Raw genomic sequence first — 18,402 nt, 5'->3', positions numbered from 1 at the left:
AATAGATCCTTGTATGGCAATAAACAATAATATTCAACATTCTTTGGTCAAATATAACTGAAAAGTAAACATGTTTAGCATTAATAACATTGTAAGTGTTATGAAAATGACTTACAGAATAGTAACTTCATTTGATATTTTCAGTGTAAATGCTCAGGGATGCAGTAATTTGAAGTTGATTGTAAACAGTAATCACCTCGTTTTTAAAGCAGCACAGAAAAGCAGCAAAGGCTTTACATGCAGCTTCATAAATGTCATTTCAGCAGTGTTCCACTGTCACAAGCTGGCTGGTGACATGTAAAAATCAGGCTCTGACTCTTCTGTGCACTGTTTGAGACTCACAACGTCTCACATTCAATTTCACAGTTTTTACTTTCATCAGGAAGTCTCAAAGAAAGTTTGTTGAAGAAAGCCTGAGTGTTGTGGAAGAAGCGAGGTCAGCTGACTGGGTGACCTTTAACGTCCAGCAGGGCGTCTTCCTCTCTGCTAGGTGCCGTCGGGCGTGCTTGGCAAGGTGGTCGCTGCGCATGAAGCGGCTGAGGCACATGGGACAGGCAAACCTTTTCTCTCCAGTGTGGGTACGGCGGTGGCGAGACAGCTCGTCGGAGCGAGCAAATCGCCTCTCGCAGTCCTCCCACTTGCATTTGAAGGGCTTCTCACCTGTTGGATGAGAGACAACACTTGGTTGAAACTCAGACTTTTTTTAATTCAGTTTTTGGTTTCATCATCATTAAAATACACTTTTTAGGTGTCAAAACCTATATTCAAATCCTTCATCTCTTACCTGTGTGTGTTCGCATGTGGGCTTTGAGGTGGGAGCTCTTGAAGTAGGTCTTGCTGCAGTCCTCATTGGGACAAACATGACTGCGTACACGGGACACTTTTGGCTGCAGTGGGTTTTGTCTTTGCTCCAACAAGGCTCGACCAGGCGCGGGGGCAATTGCTGCTAGCCTGGTGCCACCAGGGGTCACCAGTGCTGGCTGGACGTAGAGCGTAGGGACAGCTGGCTGAGGGACAAGTAGCATTAAGGGTCCCTTTGCCACCTGATCCCCCAGGAGGAAGACATGGGCAGGAGAAGCTGCTTGTGTTTGTGTTTGTGGTAGTGCCTGTTGTTGTTTGTGCTGCTGTTGCAGTGCAGTGGGGGTTGCTGACGGAATAGGTATTAGGTGTTGCTTCTGACTGCCAGGAGCTGTGACAGTGGAGGAAGGTGAAGAGACAGGAAGAATCTGGCAGAACAAGGGCACAGGAGAGACAAAGCCAGCAGAAGGGACAGAGGAGACAGCCTGAGGTGCGTTTGATTTATCATCCAGGCCCAAAGCACTAACCTGGGTCTGGCTGGCTTCAACCACATTTGGCAAAGTCACAGTAACAGATTTCTGGGACATGACTGCATTAGAGTCAGGCTGTACTACAGTACTCCCCTCAGACTCTCCACTGTTTAGCCCAAATTCAGAGCTAAAAACTGTTTTAAAGTCTTTTTTATTAAGGGTAGGTCCATCTTCCCTGGAGACAGGATGGACATTACAGGAGACGGGCTGGCCATCTGAAGTGTGACGAATTACACTGGTGCACTGGAACTGTTGCTGAGAAGCCGCAGTGTGTGTGTGCATATGAGTCTCTTCTGTTGGCTGCCAGCTTGGACTTCCAGCTGCTGAAGGTTGATGTAAGTTTGGCGCTGTGGGTGAATGGGTGGCCTCAAAGTTGGGTGGACTGTATGGCGGTGTCATACACTGAAAGAAAAGGAGTGTTATTAATTTTTTTAATGGACAAACTTCTTGTTCAGCAGATATCTTAATTTAAAAGGTCCCATTTTGTAAAAAAGAAAGGGAGATTTCTTTTTTTCATTATAAAGCAGGTCTAGGTGCTGTACAAATACTGTGTAAGTATCAATATGTTTGATCAAAGGAGATATGCAAACAGCCCATATTCAGAAAATGTGCCTTTAAAAGCTGCCAGGACTTCTCTGAGGTTGTGATCACAACGATATATATATATATATATATATATATATATATATATATATATATATTTTTTTTTTTTTTTTTTTTTTTTTTTTTTACAAGACCCTGTAACACTAACCAATCAAAGCAGGAGACACAGGACCTAAAACTGAGCGTTTCACTCAGTGGGTGAATACAGATATATTCCAACTAGTGCCCAACCGCTATGCAATTTTTGAGGCAGATACTGATTTAAAATGTTAATGTTAAAAAAATATGAACTGATAACTGATATCATAAGCAATATAGTAAATCCAGCACACTGCTGGACAAAAAATGTGATGATGATGATGACACCATTTGTAAATCCCCCCAAGCATTGTCTTCTACATTATATGATTTGTAAAGAAAAGTTTTAATATTGGTGCATATCAGACAAAATATATGCTGATACTGATAGTAAACGATATGTCTGCTCTAGGCCAATATATCTGTCTTGTTCTTATTCAGACTGTATGACAAAAATAATGTGTTCCAAACAATAAAGCATGTGAACATGTTTTAATAGAAACCCAAAATACAAGTATAAACCTGAAATTGAGCATAACATTTCCCCTTTATATCGCTCCTAAAAGCTCCACTCATATAGCTTTCTTATTATTTAATTTTAAGTTGTGTGTGCATGTATATCTATCTATATTGTATACATGTGTATATATTTTTTATATATATAATTGTGAATGTTTATGTGTGTATATTGGAATCGTATTAGTCTTTTTCCTTATTTTGTTCTAAACCATTTCACTTAAAATTTTAATTTTCTCTAATAGTGCTACATATGTTAACTTCATATTACCGTTTAAAAATGTACTACTGCCATAAAGCTAATGCCCAAAGTAGCATAGGATAAATATTGTGCTGCAGTGATTAGAACAGATTCGAGTTTCAAATAAATCTAAGTAGCAGAGCATGGGCCACTCTACAAATTCTAAGCCAACTTTTTTTTTTCCAACTCTCAGCCCATACAAATTACTTACCAAAGGAGAGCCCTGTAACACAGACGATCCAAAGGGGACAGCATCATCCTCTGAGCAGTCTGAGGACGGAGTCAAGGGTCTGATGTGTCTCTGCTTGAAGCTCCTGGTCTTCCAGTGTTTAGTCATGGACATCAGAGCCTCCACAGCCTCCATGTCACCTGCACCCAAAGGAGCAGGCTGGAATTCACCCTGGATATCTGAGCAGAGCTCCTCAACCTCCATGTTGCAACTGTTAGAAAAGAGCAAATATGAGTATGGACTACTCTTTTATTTGATAAATGTTCAATACATGACAAATAGTCTTTTAGTGAACTTGTCTACAGACCCAAAGACTTACATAGAATTAACAATAGATTCTGTGCATATTATAAGCTGACACACACACAGTCCACTCCATGTGTCTTCAATCAATGTCTTAAAGCTTATTGGTTTTGCAATTTATCAGCATAAACAGAATATGCAAGGGATCATGTGAAGTGAGCATGATCAGCTGCTGCTCTTCAGCACTGGGGCCCTTTCACCTACATCCCTGAGGGACAAAAGGACCAACTGTGCTGCTTATACAAACTGTCACACAACACTTAACCACCCCTCCCTGGCCTGACCACCACACACACACACACACACACACACACACACTACAGACATCATCTCTCCTCACTGACCATCAGTGGTGAAGCTGGTAGTATGCATGACCTATGACCTAGATACTGACACTGCTCATAATAAGGCTTGACAACATCATTAAACATGAAACAAACAAAAGCAATTACACTAGTTATACTATATATATATTAGTTTCGTTATTTCTCCCATGAACATCACGTCTTTATAGAATTTAAATAAAGCACTATTCGTCCAATAAGATAAAATTCATATTTACTTACAACTTATGTGGGTCTGTGTGAAGTGTTCAAGATCCCGGTTTAACCCGGAACCCGGTTTAAGTGCTGAGTAGCCTACTCGTCCTTTCGTCTCGGTGTGAATAGGCCTACCTCTAACCAGAATGTTTCCCAGTTTTCTCGTCAGCCGCGTTTCCATTCATCGTTTCAAACACGGTGGGGAAGAGAAGGGCCTGGCTTAACATCTCGCCCAATAGGACGCAAAGGTGTGTTAGGCCCCGACCAATGAGAGAGAGACTCGGTGCGTGATCGGGGGCTGACGGCTCCGTGGAAGCAGCATGGTACACAACAGCATGGGCGTGTGAAAAACATTCCTGCCGACACCTCGCTTCACTTCACCCCCCCAATACACACACACACACACACACACAAACACACTTGGATGAGTCACTTCACCCTCATCAGGCCAAGCAGACAGACAGACACACACACACACACACACACCTTCTATGACTAATCAGACTTGAGAGACAACATTGACAAACAGATGCTCTGTGTTTAGCAGTGAGCAAGATGTGGGTTCTTTATTTATTTATCAGATTTAATCTAATATTTTCAGCGCATAATAAAGTTTGAATACTTAATTTGTTCCACAAATGTATCTACATTACTATAATATCTAATTACTGAAATCTGAAGTACAGGCAGCACAGCCGTTCTTCTCAAGTTTGGTGTGTAGCGAATTTGACTAAATAGAAAATCTTTATTTCCCAGAACTTGTCTCGAGAAATATTATAAAGTGTTAAAATGTTTTGGCTGTAAATGGCATTAGATAGGGGTGGGCCTACTATTTTTTCTTCTTCTGTTAAGACATTGTAGATATTGTGATAGTATCATAGATTAGTGTTTCGCATAGTAATAAGCATCACAGAATCGTGTTATGACAACATCATTTACATGGGCATCATATTGTGATAGTATCATCGAGATTAGGAATAAGATTAAGTTTTTTCACCCACACACTGAAACAGCCAGCAGTGAATTTGTCCTCCGCATTTAACCCATCCTTTTTACACAGAGTATTGTCTAGTAATGTATCATGCATTGCAGAATTGATGTACCGTGATAACATCAATATTGTAGGCTATGAATCAGGAGAGTCTCGTAAATTATTGTCTTGCAATGTATCGATAATCACAGAATGGCTGTATCATGATACCATTATTATCGTGGGCAACATATTGTGATATTATCATATCACGAAACGTATAATGGCCATTCATTCACTGATATGAAACTTCTCTGAAAATATAGGCTTGATAATAAAACTGATCATAAACTGTATATGTTTGGAAAATATACAGAATTCACAAAAACAACCAAATAAAAGAAAAAAAAAATAAGGAAGAAAATGTGATGTAACATAATAGCAAAATAGATATCTTTTAAGGGATTTTAAAAAAAAGTATCATATTCGCCTAAACGGTTCAACATGTTGCAATAGGAAGGTGGCTCATATATAATTTCCTCTGAATGCAATTTCTCATTTGGTTAAACGGAAGAGGGATCCACTAACTCCAAGTGACAAAATTGACCTCACATTTTCACCTGTTTTAAGTTGATTGCTGTTTCCATTATTAGGTTTCTTGTCCTTTGTGGGTGAAAGAGGTCAGCCAACAGGAGATGGCCTCAGGCAGCCCTGTGGATTAGGTAAGTGTCAGCTGTCTAGACCTTCCTTCACAGCACAGAGAACCAGAACAAAAGGCCGGCTGTAGACACACAATGGAGAAATACACACACAGACACACAGAACTTTGACTGAGTCTGGCACTGTGGGATGTTCCTCAAAAGCATATCCAGGAATGTGTAGCTGGAAGAGAATGGAAGTGAAATAACATAGTTTATTTTACTTATTTTAAAAAATCCATATCTCTTAAAATATTTAACATCTTGACACCCTGATTCCAGCATCCAGTTCCCTAAATTTAATCTGAAACCATTGTTCACACTTGTGTTCTGCTGTCTTGAGGAAGTGCCTCTTATGTTGACAATTTACCCACTATTCATTATGTAAACATTTCTAAATTAATATTTACAAAGAATTGTGCAGATAGATTATCTTTTTAAATGAAAAATATTTTGTAATTTTTAATCCAACAAAAAATAAACTGAACAATACAAAATAAATATTTTTGGAAAGTTCTTGCACTTTCCTTTTTTCTGTATATAAAGTGTTTTAGGGCAGTTTTAATAATGTCAGAACAATATGGCCATCATAAATTGCCTTTTGCAATGTAATTCTTTCTTTCCTTCATTTTCAGACACTTGGAGAGTTTCACATTTTTATATATTACTGCAAACTCATGTTTCAGCAGTCAAATGTTTATTTATTGTAAAGTATATAATATTTATAAAAGTGATTAAAAATGTATGTATTACTTGTAAAAACGATTTCCTTGACTGTTTAGCTTTTGTGCATCCTTATAAATCTACATCATATCCCTCATATGCCTGTATGTAACATGTTGTGTTGAACTGACTCACACATATGTGTGATTTCATTTTCTTTGTTGTTTTACTGTAGCCATTAAAAAGGCTCTCCAGCAGTTCTCATACAGGTAATTCATCATGGAGAGTACTTGGTAGTGAGAATGGCTGTATAATGTCTTTTCCTACTCTGCTGGGGACTTTCTAATGTCTGAGGAAAGAACCCAGATGATGTCATGACCTCAGATCTAGCATTTTTAAGGCTTGACTCATACCGCTGCGACACTAAAGTGCTCCTTTACCTCATGTACTTTAATATACCTGATTTACTCATTAAAATATCACATGACTTTAGCTCTATTCAAGACAAGACCTCACCAAAAACTCAAATAAAAGCTGCAATCATTCATTTTCTTTAATCACTTGGGGACAGCAGATCACGCTAAAAACACAAAATTAACTTCTGATCACTTTTAAAGGTGCAAACAATTGTTGATTGTCACTTCTGACAAACACAGAGCAACATTAACATTTATTTGTCTTGTTTTTTTAGGGCATTAATATTCTGATCCAAACTCCAAGATAGACTTAAAGGCTCTACTGCCCATCAACTTCAGAATGGGTTGATTACTCCTTTTGGCTTCATCACTGCTAGCAATGCCTTTCACACTACATAAAGTTCTTTAACCCATAAGAACCCAAACTGAAAATTATGGGGGATATACCACAGACCAAGTGGATCACATAGAACACATTTATGATGTTTTAAAAAAAAAATCTACTCCTAAATGTCGAAGATCTGTGATGTGACATTGGGCGTTTATGGTATTTATGTTTATGATATTTCTTATTTTAAGACACATTTTCTACTTACAGAGACACAAATTTGCCCCTTTCTTTGCATCTCCACAACACATATCAAAATTGTGACATTAATACTGCTGTTTAACAAAAAAATATTTTTTAGATTTTTTAAAAACAAATAACCCATTTGCCTTTTTGTTTGCATCATCATAACACAGGCTATATCAAAATTGTGACTTTAATTTGTTCAGGAAATATGGTCAGAACAAGTTAAATGCAATACAGGACACCCTATTAACGGATTAGAATTGTTAGATGGGTTTTAACTTAGCCTCATAAAAAAAAAAAGCTTTTTGAAATTAGCTACTTTTTCACATTTCTCATTTTTGGAGAAGTCACTTCTTGTCTTGACTGTCACCACACCAGGGTGTTGAGTATGTGTCGCTTAGGGATTTAATGAGTTAATGTGAAGCACAAAGCTGAATGTGGGAGATTCTAGAAGATTTAAAGTGTTTGTTACATGGGTGTCACCATAGGTTCTTATGGGTTAATATATTGTCATTCTAAAAATATTGCTGTGTGCTGCTTTAAATTGCATATTGCATAACTATATTTTGCTATGCAAAACAAAATTATGAAATGACCTCTGAGATAATGGTTGTGGTCTAACATGGTTTAGTCTTTCATTTGCATAAATTGGATTATCAAGCACTTAACATTGCAGTGTTGGCAGTCACGGCATGGAAGATCACATTTTTTCATGGGTCCTCCTATGTCTGGTACTGGTCTTTGGCCAATCAGGTTGCCCTAGTTTTATAAGCATGATGCAATGGAGACCCAGATTCTTGGCCGGAGTTAACTAGTTAGCCACGCTCTTTTGAGCAGAACTTTACAACATCCTCATTGCATTGTGCAATGGACAAATGGATTTGTTAGAATCTAGTGGCAGCATTGCCCCAGACATCATGGCTTCCTGTACAATATCAGCCAATTTTCAAGCAGTGTTGAATAGCAAGTGAGACTAGGCAAACAAGGACTCTCTGTTCCCTTTTGCTATTACAGAAACAGACTTTTGTCTCACTCCAAAAGTAAAGGCCTCTGGAAGACAGCAGCCAGGAACAGCTCATTACTTAACTTTATTCCTCATGCCCATGCAGGCCAGGATAATGCCCTTTAAGCCATGCAGCATCTGTGACTGGAGCACAGGGTTTGTGCCAAAGGCCTGGGCTAACCGTGTTCACAGGCAGAGTTACCCCCTCATGGTCAGTCCTGCCATGGACCTGTAAAGTTATGCCACAGCCAGCACTAAGAGGAGTTATTTAAAAGCCTCACTCACAAGCCAGTGATCGTGTTACCTCACTGGGAATAACTTATACTTCTGGTTGTGGCGTGACTGACAGGAGCTGGTGCTGGTCCACTGATCTATGACTGAAAGATTGTTCAATAAATTCTGTAATCTGTGGCGATGGTTAAGCTTTGGCTCTCTTCTGCTCTTTGTCGGGCCAACACACTGAAATCAATTTTATAACACTTCCCCAATCACCTTATTAAGCAGAATAGATGTAATGTTTTATCCATGATGACCCCATTTTCTAAAGCTACAAACCCATTGCACTTCCTTTGATGATATAGCTGTGTCTTGGCTCTGACTGTTTGTACCCATATTTACCAACACCAGAGGTCATTTGATAACGCAGTGCACGGCAAGCTAAAAATAACCCTGGAGATTTCTGCCGTTTTGTTTGACTTCTCTTTTAAAAAAAGGTTAGATGTTTTTTTGCAGGGCAGTGGAACCGGTTTCATTGACCTGTGTGTTGAACTCAGTAAACACAGACAACAAAACTTTGTAAAACTTTTGTCCCTGCTGCTTACATGAGTGTATGTGTGGCATTTGCAGCAGGAACTAGGATCAAATCATCAAATAAAATATAAAAATCAATTCTGTTTAATACCAAATAATGATATCTGGAGTACTATCCATTAATTTAACCCTGGATATCATTAGAGATCCTAAGGCAGTTGTTCATTATACTGACAATGGATACAACACTGAATAATTTTGTAAGTAAAAAAACAAAAACAAAAATATAGTTTACTAAAAATCTATTAATGCCTACAGCTGATATGAGATCTGTTCAATTCTAGATGTACAGCTGATTCTTTGCTAAACATCTATTCAGTTAGAGGTGAATAAAAGGCCAGCTTGGATAAAACAATAGTTCATAGATGAGTCATTTTGTTTAGAATAGGTACATTTCACTTTGCTTTGGCTACATGGAAACTGTACATGACAGATTAACAAGGAACCTGACTTGGGGCAGTCAAAATGTTCTCTGTGTCATGCTTCATTTCATATTATCCTGACATCTCCTTGGGCAAGAAACCTCTCAGTTTCAGTTCCAGTTGTCGAGGGCATTTCTTTATCTTATTTCAACTCAGAAATATTTGTCCACAAATGGCCATCGTAAACAGTTGTAGGGGTTAGAGCTACCTACATATTGTATATACAGTCTGTCCATATGCATGTGTTTATCCGAGAATCAATGTCGGAAATACTCTCTGCTTTTGTGTGGCCTTCTGTGGAAGATTGGGATCTCATTGTGAAAGGTAAACCCTGCCATCTGCTGGTGTAAAAAGACAAAAGCTTTTGTTGAATTAGGCTGTAGATTAAAAAACAACAGAAGATTAGCTATGTCCTTTTGATTATGACTAACGTTCAAATGTTCACTTCCCTTTCTGCTTTTTAATTTGCTGACCAAGGTGAGGATATTTCTGTTAAGGTCTATTGTACTAAAGAAAAGACTTGTTTAATGTATTAAATACATAAAATACAACACACAGAGAAATACAACAATACAGTTTATTTGAGAAATCACATATCATTGTTTGATCCCTGCAGTACTCTGTACTACATCCTAAAGGTTTTGTTTTTCTTTCATGTGTAGCTTTCTCACATTTTGTTGTGCAACCCTGTGGCGTAAAAAGACAATAAACAAACCTTGTAACCTTGCAATGATTTTATCCAAACCCTCCTCTCTCTATCATACATCAAGGGCACACGGCAAGAATCAAGCACTGATCAAAGAACACTTTTCTTTTATCAGTTTTAAACAAGATTAACCTTGAGTCTATTTTCCTTTTTCTGAACTAGGGGAACATGCTTGCAACACAGCTTTCCCTGGACATTATAGAGCTTCAACAATGTGGGATTATTAAACACGAACAAAGTTTTAAAAGGAATGGTGCTCAGGGTGAAGAGTCTTACGGTTCTCTCCCTTTTATAGAGTTGGTTCAGTTTTAAATGTGATTTCAGTGCAAGAATAGCAACATTAAATTGAAGGTCCCACATGAATTTTCCCATTCCCTGAGTAATACTGACAGTATGCCAAGTATAACCACTTTATTCTCTTAAGAATTAGTGACATCATATTAGGCCTTGGTTGATCAGAAAGGTGTTTACTGTATACTTCTTTGAGCAAAAGCCATCATCATGCTCTTCATCACTTTTTTTTTATTTTAAATTCTAAAATGGATTAAAAGTAGTTATTTAATAATTACAGAATTTAGATCTGTAGTAATATAGTGATATGTATTACATCACTGATTATGTCATATAGAGAACCTGATGGTTCCTCCATGATGGTAAAACACTATAATATAACACAATAACATAATGCTACTGCAAAAAAGCGCGTTTTTGTCTCGTTTTTCTTTAGTCCTGAGAACCCTAAAGGATCAATCCAGTATTTGATATCCCATTGTGTTAGCTTTCTGTATTGCTTTCGCTTGTAGAATAGGCTACCATAGCAACACTTAACCCTTTCTTTGTTTTGTTATTAAGCCAGATACAGTAATGGACCTGAAAATGACTGCAGGTATTTTACAATTTAAAAATAAAGTCAGATACATTGGCTGAACTGTGTGAGGACAAAGACATTAGCGTGTGAAAGTGTAGTATTTATGCTTCGAGTAGTGTTGCCTTTCTTCTTGGGGCCAATCCCGTCTTATTTAACACATTTCCTGTTTGTGCTCGGGCTCCAACCAGCGGAGTGGTTGCATGTGCACTAATCAACACACAGACAAGAAGCTTGGTAGAGTTAAGATGGCGGCATGTGGGTGAGGAGGCTGGGATCTAAACTCGAGGTTTTTCGCCATTAAACGATTCCTATGAATCCATATATATACAGTAATCGAAAGAAAAACATTTTCCACATCTTTCACACGTCTCTGTGTGATTTTGGATTGACCCCATGACATCTATACACTTCGTGGTTCACCCGTTGCCCGGGACTGAGGATCAGCTCAATGACAGGTATTTTGTTGCGGCCCGTGGAAAATAAGAATTTAAATCAATATTTATGTGCGGGGTATGGTATATAGTATTCGAGATTGTATTTACGAACGACGTTGACATTGTCATGCGTGTTAAGTTGGGTTTAAATTATTTAAATGACCCCCCAGGGTTGAAACAAGGCCCGGCATCTTGAACAATCCTCGTTAGCCTGCTACTACCTAAACAGTGGGTCCAGTGCTAGCTAGTGCTAGCTAGTGCTAGCCCGCTAACTGGCTGTTTCCTTGATTCTCTGGTAGGATTGGCTCACAGTCAAAGTTGAGATAGACAATGCGGGTTGGGGGATGGGGAAAAGAGAGGGAAATAAGGGTCGTAAAACGCAACGCTGTTGAAAAGATACGAGTTTTCGTTTTTAAATCATAGAAACAATCTTTTGACATGTGTCAGTGTTTGTTTTGTGGGCGTCTCGTTGGTAATCATGATCAATGAAGTAGCTAACGTCAGCTAACTGATAGCTAGCTGCTAATGCTAGCCAGCTAATTCGCTACCACGCTCTTGACAAAGCCAAATATTTGTGTTCCAGTGTCTTTTGTGTCAGGGTATTTTTGAAAGCCTAATGATACAATTTACATGCTAACATCGTCGGATTAGGGTCTCATTTGCAGTAAGCAGTACTGCATTCACATTAATCTTGTTATCTACTTTAGTGAGGGGACAAGCCAAGGCTTATAAAGTGTGTATGATCGGCGCTGTATTATTCAATGTTCGCGTCATCATCTACTGTTACCAAATACATAGAGCATTGTCGGACACTTTATTCAATTGAACACATTATTAGAAGTTACATGCTGCTGACAGGCATCACACTGCGCTTAATTAGGCTTGTTTTAGGATATTTCGAAACTGAAGACATCATTAGACATTAGCAGTTGGTCCATGAAATAGTGTGCCACCTGTATTATGGCAGAACATGTGATTTATGATAAACTATTTATATCATCCATTGAGATTGAACTGATTAATGAGCTGTTCTACTTAAAGACAAAGAGGTTGGGTTTTTTTTTTTTTTAGAATGACCTTGAGATTAAAAACTTGATATAGGCTCTGAGTACTTAAACACTTTTTGTTGGCTGGGCTATCTGACTCTGGGGACCAGCTTTGGTCTGACTGGCAAGACAGCTTAGTTATTCTGCTGGTTATGCTGCCTATTGAGAAAGCCACTCAGACATCTTGGTGGTATGGACCATTGGTCCCTTAAAGAGGTCATGGCTGTTTCATCCCCAGGCATGCATGCCATTGCATGCTGCAGTCACCATGTGTTGCTGGGAGGCCCCCTCCTCTCTCTTCCCCATGAAGGAACTTGCAGTTGTCAAAGCAGATAAGCGCCTCTATCTGAAGTAAAAAAGGCTTGGTCCAGCTTGGCTCATTTGATGCTCTTGCCTGGCATGAACATCCGGTCAGAGTACCTCACCCAAATACCAGTGATTTGCTTGACCTAACGGAGGTCTTCTGTAGACCCATTAGTTTAGCACAGTGGAATGTCAAATGTGACTCCCCTGTCGTGAGATGGTTAATATGTTTTATTATACTTTGTCTGTGCTAGAGTGGTACCATTTTTTGATGGGTATGTTAGTGAATGACTGACCTAAATGCTGTGTGAGTAATTTTCTCTGACCTTCCTGTAGTGTTTGGACTGCTCCATTGGCTTGTAATGTGCTTCTGTATTGTGAAGAGATTTTGTACCTTTATCATTTGTATCTCGTATAATGTCTAGAAGTTGTAGACTGTTTTATGTTTGTCAGTGTAAGGGGATGTTTCATCAAGCAGGGGAAATAAATGGACAATGGAAATTGAACAAGCACGGCACATTTACATTGATATTCTGCTTGAGTTGTATGCCTACGTGGACAACATTTTTCATAGCTTGTCTATGTTTTGTGCAAACATTCGTGAGCAGGATTTACAATAGTAATTTGAGGTTTATATATGGTATTAACATGTAAAATGTGTTTACATTGTATACATAAGCCAGGACTGCACTGCATTTACATTTAGCACTGAGGATGAGTTATTTTCTTCTTGCCTTCCATCCTTAAATGCCAGCTGGCAATTGTTGACATCCTTTCTTTTTAATTTGTTATAGGTAATGTATCACAACAGGTGCCCTACCTCTATATCTGTGTGCATTGACCACATTTGGAAGAAACACTTTGCAGAACTATATGTTGAGACAACTGGTGGACAACTTCAAGTACCTTTGTGTCCAAATGACTGAGGGCCTGACCTGGGCACTCTTTAAGGCAGAAAGAGACGAGTTTTCCCTCAGATGCTTCAGACAATTCAGGTTATCCCCTCAGATGAGGATACATTTTTACTCCTGCACCTTCGACTCCAGTGTTGCATTTCTGAATTGCACACATTAAAGGCAGAATGAGTAAGATTCCTGTAGGACTTCTGTTCAGGACATTTCTGGTCATGACCTGGTTGACACTGTAATCGGTGCCTTTGGAAGCTTGGGAAGCGCCACTAAATTTTCCTGTCTGGACACAAATGCTATGTCTATTAGCTAGCTGGACTGAAGATCGCTAAACTCGTTGGCTGATGTTGTTGATCCAGGGAGAAGGGAGCAAGTTTGAATGTTTCAAATCACAACAGGCAAATCCAACTGTACCTTTTAAACTGCAGTAATTGTTTTTTGACCCTGAATAGTCGACTAGGTGGGAAAATGTGATTCAGAAACAAAGGATCATTCCATTAAGGGGTGCTGAATGTCTGGTTGAATAGCGCGAGCAGAGCGCTAAATATATTTTGAATTTATGAACGATTCTCCATCAAAATCAGCAGGGGGAAGCAAGGAAACACCTGTTCGCTTTGCAGCTCTGTCTCTAGTTCTTTTTTTTGTTAACTGTCCCTTCACGTCTGTTGTTTATGTTCTGTCTATGGATTGCTACAATGGGGGAAAATAGAATTAAGGCAGAAAGTTCTATTTTCAGCCACAAAAAGCAAGCAGGTGAAGAAACTGACATGTTCTGTATTTCCGCCTGTCAATCTCCTCTGCATTATTTCAGTCCGTTTGGTCTGCAACAGCCAAGCGATTGTGTATTTTGGTCAATAATTTAGTTTTTGCTATTTTTTTAAATGGCTGCAAAGAGCCAAAATAGGGGGGCATTAATGAGCAAAGAAAAAATACATGAAGTGATAGGCAAGATCTAACCACTTAGACTCAACGATGTAAATTCCTCCTAAGGGACACCGGGTCTTACTTGCATTAATATAGTCTTTACCTTCTTGACAGGCTCCGAGAAGTCTCAGAGAAACTCAACAAATACAGCTATAACAGGTAAGTTTTTGCCAACATTGTAACTGTATGTTGCTTTGTTTAATTTGATCAATCGCTTTAAACAGAATCTTTTTTATCATCTTTTTGTTAATTTTTTTTCCTTTTCCACTGCAGTCATCCACACCTTAGTCTGCTGGAGCAGGCTACCCTAAAACAGTGTGTTGTTGGTCCAAACCATGCTGGATTTCTCCTTGAGGTAATGCTTCAAGACGTTACATAATTTGCATTAATGAAACACTTAGGGCTTTAGAGTGTATGTTTTATATTTATATATTGTCCACCAATAACATGAAGATTTCAATTCAATCTCGGTTACTGTTATCAGATGACCTGCTACACAACTCTAGATAATTTTCCTCTAGTTTAGCCTGACATCCCCTGACCAAATCGCAAAAGAGCCTGGACCATCTCAGTTTGTTTTTGATTTCCATTTTCAATGGGCGTAGACCAAAATGCCTCTGTATGCAATTGGATAGACCTACAGCCATTTAAGGCGAAGAAACGTGACCTAGCGCTGAGCGATGGGAAAATGAAAACAGACTACAGCCTGCAGAGATGAGCTGTGATAGTGTGTCATGATGGTGTGTGAACAAACGTATTAGGCTTTTGACAAATATATCTTTCTGCTCAAGAAAAGCTTGAAGTGAAGTAAATTAAACTACTTTTGGTGAAAATATACTGTCTAGTTCATTCAAAGCCTGGTGTTTTTTGAGAATACCTCAACTGAGCTTCTCTTCATGCTCTCAAACGCGATCCAATTTAGATAAATGGTTGTGATTGGCCCTTCAGTTCTCAGGTTGCTAGAACTCTGTCCAAAAGGGGGGCAGGCATATCTGCCAGAGCAAATAAAACATGACCTTGCAGATTTGTCTGGATCCAAGGCAAACCCCAATTAGGATAATCCAGTTTGAACAGCACTATAGACACACTGAAGAGGCATAGAGTAATTGACCTCAGTTTGTTTATTCAGGCTTTGACAGAAATGTCAGCAAACTGGGGCATGCAGGTGGAAGTGTGTTCAGGATGAGTGTGAAGTCAAATGCAGCGCCTTCATTCTTTGCAGTTGCAGTTATGACAAACATCACACACAGTATGTTAATCTTAATGTCTTATTCAATGGCATAGGGCTTGGTTTCTAACACAACATAATTATATCTTCCAGTATACAGCACCTCTTAAATAAATGAACTGATATGCACAATAATTTGCATCTAGACCATATAGACTATAGACAAATGTAAACACAGAATATTGTTGAGTGTTTGGCTTTGTTATGTTATTTTGTGTTTTGCCTGATATAGTTTTCAATTCCCAATTTGATAAATTGCACTTAAAATTACAATATGATTTTTTTGTACCTTAAGATTTTTCATTTTCCAAATGTGTTACACTAAAAATCATTAATGCATCTCTTTTAGGATGGGCGCGTGTGCAGAATCAGCTTTGCTGTCCAGCCCGATCGCCTGGAGCTCAGCAAACCGGATGGCAGCGATGGGTGAGAATCTTCTTTATGATGGGATCTGTCCTGGAAACTGTTTTAGCTTTGGCACTGAGTTTGAAAACAGATTGCTTGTGGAGATGTCTAGTAAAAGACACACTGAAGATGCTCAGGCTTACTGATGGTGGTTGCTGTGATTTGAATTCGGCTCTTGCCCCTTTTGGCAGAGTAAGAAGCGGTTGGACATGGTTTCACTTGCAGAATAATTCTCTGGTTTTATGCTACAAAGATTTCTGTCTATCAGGAGTGAAATATATTGTATATATGAATGCATCACATGTCCAATCTAAGAAAGTTGGACTAGGGGATGCTTTGGTGTTGTGGTGCTTGTTTGTGTTTATGACGTCTATTAAGTGATTCTTACTAGGCACTGCTTTTCAAAGTGTTCTCTCCCAAAGTAGCAGGAACATATTTGATTTTCAAATATAAATATACTTCTGCTTTTATTAAAAACTTCACACCAAACAACCACAGCAAGACAGTACCAAAACTGTTTAACTGTGTAACTCTTAAAGCTAGTTGCCTTTATGTCTGTGCAAGTGTGTGCTATTTAATAAAAAAAGCCCTTTTTACTAGCTGTTCTCTTTTGTGTTGGCTATGAGTATGTATTTTTGGTGAATGTCTCATTGATAGTTGTCGATATCCTGCCAGCAGAACAACATCCAACAGTGATTTCAGGGCTTCCAAGGCCCCTCTAGCTGCTAACTCTACATGTGAATCAGGCTGTAAAAGGCTGAGGAGCTCCCTGCTCCAAACTTTTCTGCAGAACACATGTTTTGTTCCCTGCCGCAGACTTGCAAAAGAAGATGAGATGGTTTCACACTGTAATGGCTTTTTTAGTCAGCGCCACTGTGGGCTGCTGGGAAGCCTATGGAAAAGAGTGTCAGGTTATTTTGGCAAGTTTGTCGGCTTACCGAATAAGGTCTTATGTCCTCTGTGATTTTGAATTGTAACAAAAGTAGCAAAGGTTGTGTTGGCTTGTTGCTTGTTGACTGTCTGAATTTGCTCTTTCTCTGTATTGCATCTGAATAATTTGAATCCCTTTTCCTGTAATCAATTGCCCTTCATTACCATATTGTACTAAATGTGATTTATATTATTTTGTTGGACAGTAATATCACTGTTCTATAAAACATTGGCAAAATTTTCATCATTTAGTTCCCTTGCCACAGCAAAACACTATTTATTCAATTTATACCAAACCTATTTAGAACACATCACTTAAGAATATTGAAGTTAACTACTTTTGGTTGAACTCAGAAAGCATTCTATTATAAGAAATCTTGAAATAGGAGAAAGCAGTTGCAGCCCCAGAACCCCAAGAACTTTTAAAAAAGGAAAGTCTTGAACGAGGAACGAGTTGCAGCCAATTCTGATTCCCAAGGGTGTTGCCTTGCTAGTCTCCAAATACCCCCTCCTGTTTTTACAGTATAATATTAAAAGAAAATGAATCCTGAACCAAGGGGTATATTTTAATAAAACTTGGGTACATTTAGTTTCTGTTAACCCAGGTAATAAAAGAAAGTATTTTGGTCCTGTGTGGGACTTCTGTAGGTTTGTAACTGATCTCCCATCTTTTGTTTCCAGTTCAAAGTTGAGCAGTGGTTCAGGGACAGGAAGGAGCTCCAGGCCAGGCAGGACTAGTGATCCGCCCTGGTTCCTGTCTGGCTCTGACACACTTGGCAGACTGGCAGGCAACACCCTTGGGTAAGTTCTGGCAGGGATGACAAAGACAAATGGTCTGGTGAAAGCTCTGTGTTTAGAGCACAGCACTGATGCTGCAGCGGGTTAGGGGTATATTCCCCACAGGGTTCTTCATTCAGAAGAGAGAACTTTAGGGTGCTATAAACTGTAATGGATATAACTGTCCACCAAATGGCAGGCGTGGAAAAGCATGGCTATGTTCATCGACTGTGCTAAATGTCCAGATGCTTAGTGCTTTTGTTGACCACTGGAGGACTGAGTTCCTCCTCAAAATATAGTTGTTGTGGATCTAGATATTGAAGTTGTGTAATAACCTTTAAGCTTTCACCCTTGCAGTTTAAAGATGAACTGAAATAAAATGATATCCAAAATCTGTACAAAATACTGCCATTATACTATATGAAAGCCTTTTTCTATTACTTTACCTGAGTACATTAGAGAAATTGCCACCAGTTAATC

At 38.8% G+C, this 18,402-nt stretch overlaps 2 protein-coding genes across 11 annotated transcripts in view; one reads left to right on the top strand and one right to left on the bottom strand.

Moving 5' to 3' along the window:
• Window positions 1–22: 22 nt before the first annotated feature.
• LOC131976387 (Krueppel-like factor 10) lies at window positions 23–4,030 on the bottom strand. 2 transcript variants are annotated; one of them, XM_059339406.1, is made up of 4 exons: window positions 3,865–4,030; window positions 2,978–3,206; window positions 785–1,730; window positions 23–660 (listed from the first exon to the last, which is right to left on the bottom strand). In XM_059339406.1, exons 2-4 carry the CDS (start codon window positions 3,197–3,199, stop codon window positions 389–391), a joined length of 1,440 nt encoding a protein of 479 aa, XP_059195389.1. In that variant the 5' UTR covers window positions 3,200–3,206; window positions 3,865–4,030; the 3' UTR covers window positions 23–388. The 2 variants fall into 2 exon arrangements, with proteins under 2 accessions (XP_059195389.1, XP_059195390.1); XM_059339407.1 differs by lacking the exon at window positions 3,865–4,030 and adding an exon at window positions 3,315–3,553.
• A 7,165-nt stretch (window positions 4,031–11,195) lies between these two features.
• Window positions 11,196–18,402, top strand: part of ubr5 (ubiquitin protein ligase E3 component n-recognin 5) — a 33,175-nt gene continuing 25,968 nt past the window's right edge. For all 9 annotated transcript variants that reach the window (XM_059338979.1, XM_059338985.1, XM_059338984.1 and 6 more), the window contains exons 1-5: window positions 11,196–11,422; window positions 14,697–14,741; window positions 14,856–14,937; window positions 16,160–16,236; window positions 17,827–17,946. In XM_059338979.1, coding sequence (XP_059194962.1) covers window positions 11,361–11,422; window positions 14,697–14,741; window positions 14,856–14,937; window positions 16,160–16,236; window positions 17,827–17,946 — 386 coding nt within the window. In that variant the 5' untranslated portion in view covers window positions 11,196–11,360. The remainder of the gene's footprint in view (window positions 11,423–14,696; window positions 14,742–14,855; window positions 14,938–16,159; window positions 16,237–17,826; window positions 17,947–18,402) is intronic.

This window comes from Centropristis striata, chromosome 8 (assembly GCF_030273125.1).
Source record: "Centropristis striata isolate RG_2023a ecotype Rhode Island chromosome 8, C.striata_1.0, whole genome shotgun sequence".
In the NCBI taxonomy this organism is placed as follows: Eukaryota; Metazoa; Chordata; class Actinopteri; order Perciformes; family Serranidae; genus Centropristis; species Centropristis striata.
This window is presented reverse-complemented; position numbering and strand designations above follow the sequence as displayed.

Bases quoted from the DNA above. Each gene is read 5' to 3' on its own strand.
- LOC131976387 (XM_059339406.1), bottom strand. From the start codon at position 3,199: ATGGAGGTTGAGGAGCTCTGCTCAGATATCCAGGGTGAATTCCAGCCT. The intron at 1,731-2,977 runs GTAAGTAATTTG...CTTTTCTTTCAG, and splicing joins TGTTACAGGGCTCTCCTTTG to TGTATGACACCGCCATACAG. The intron at 661-784 runs GTAAGAGATGAA...CTCATCCAACAG, and splicing joins CCACATGCGAACACACACAG to GTGAGAAGCCCTTCAAATGC.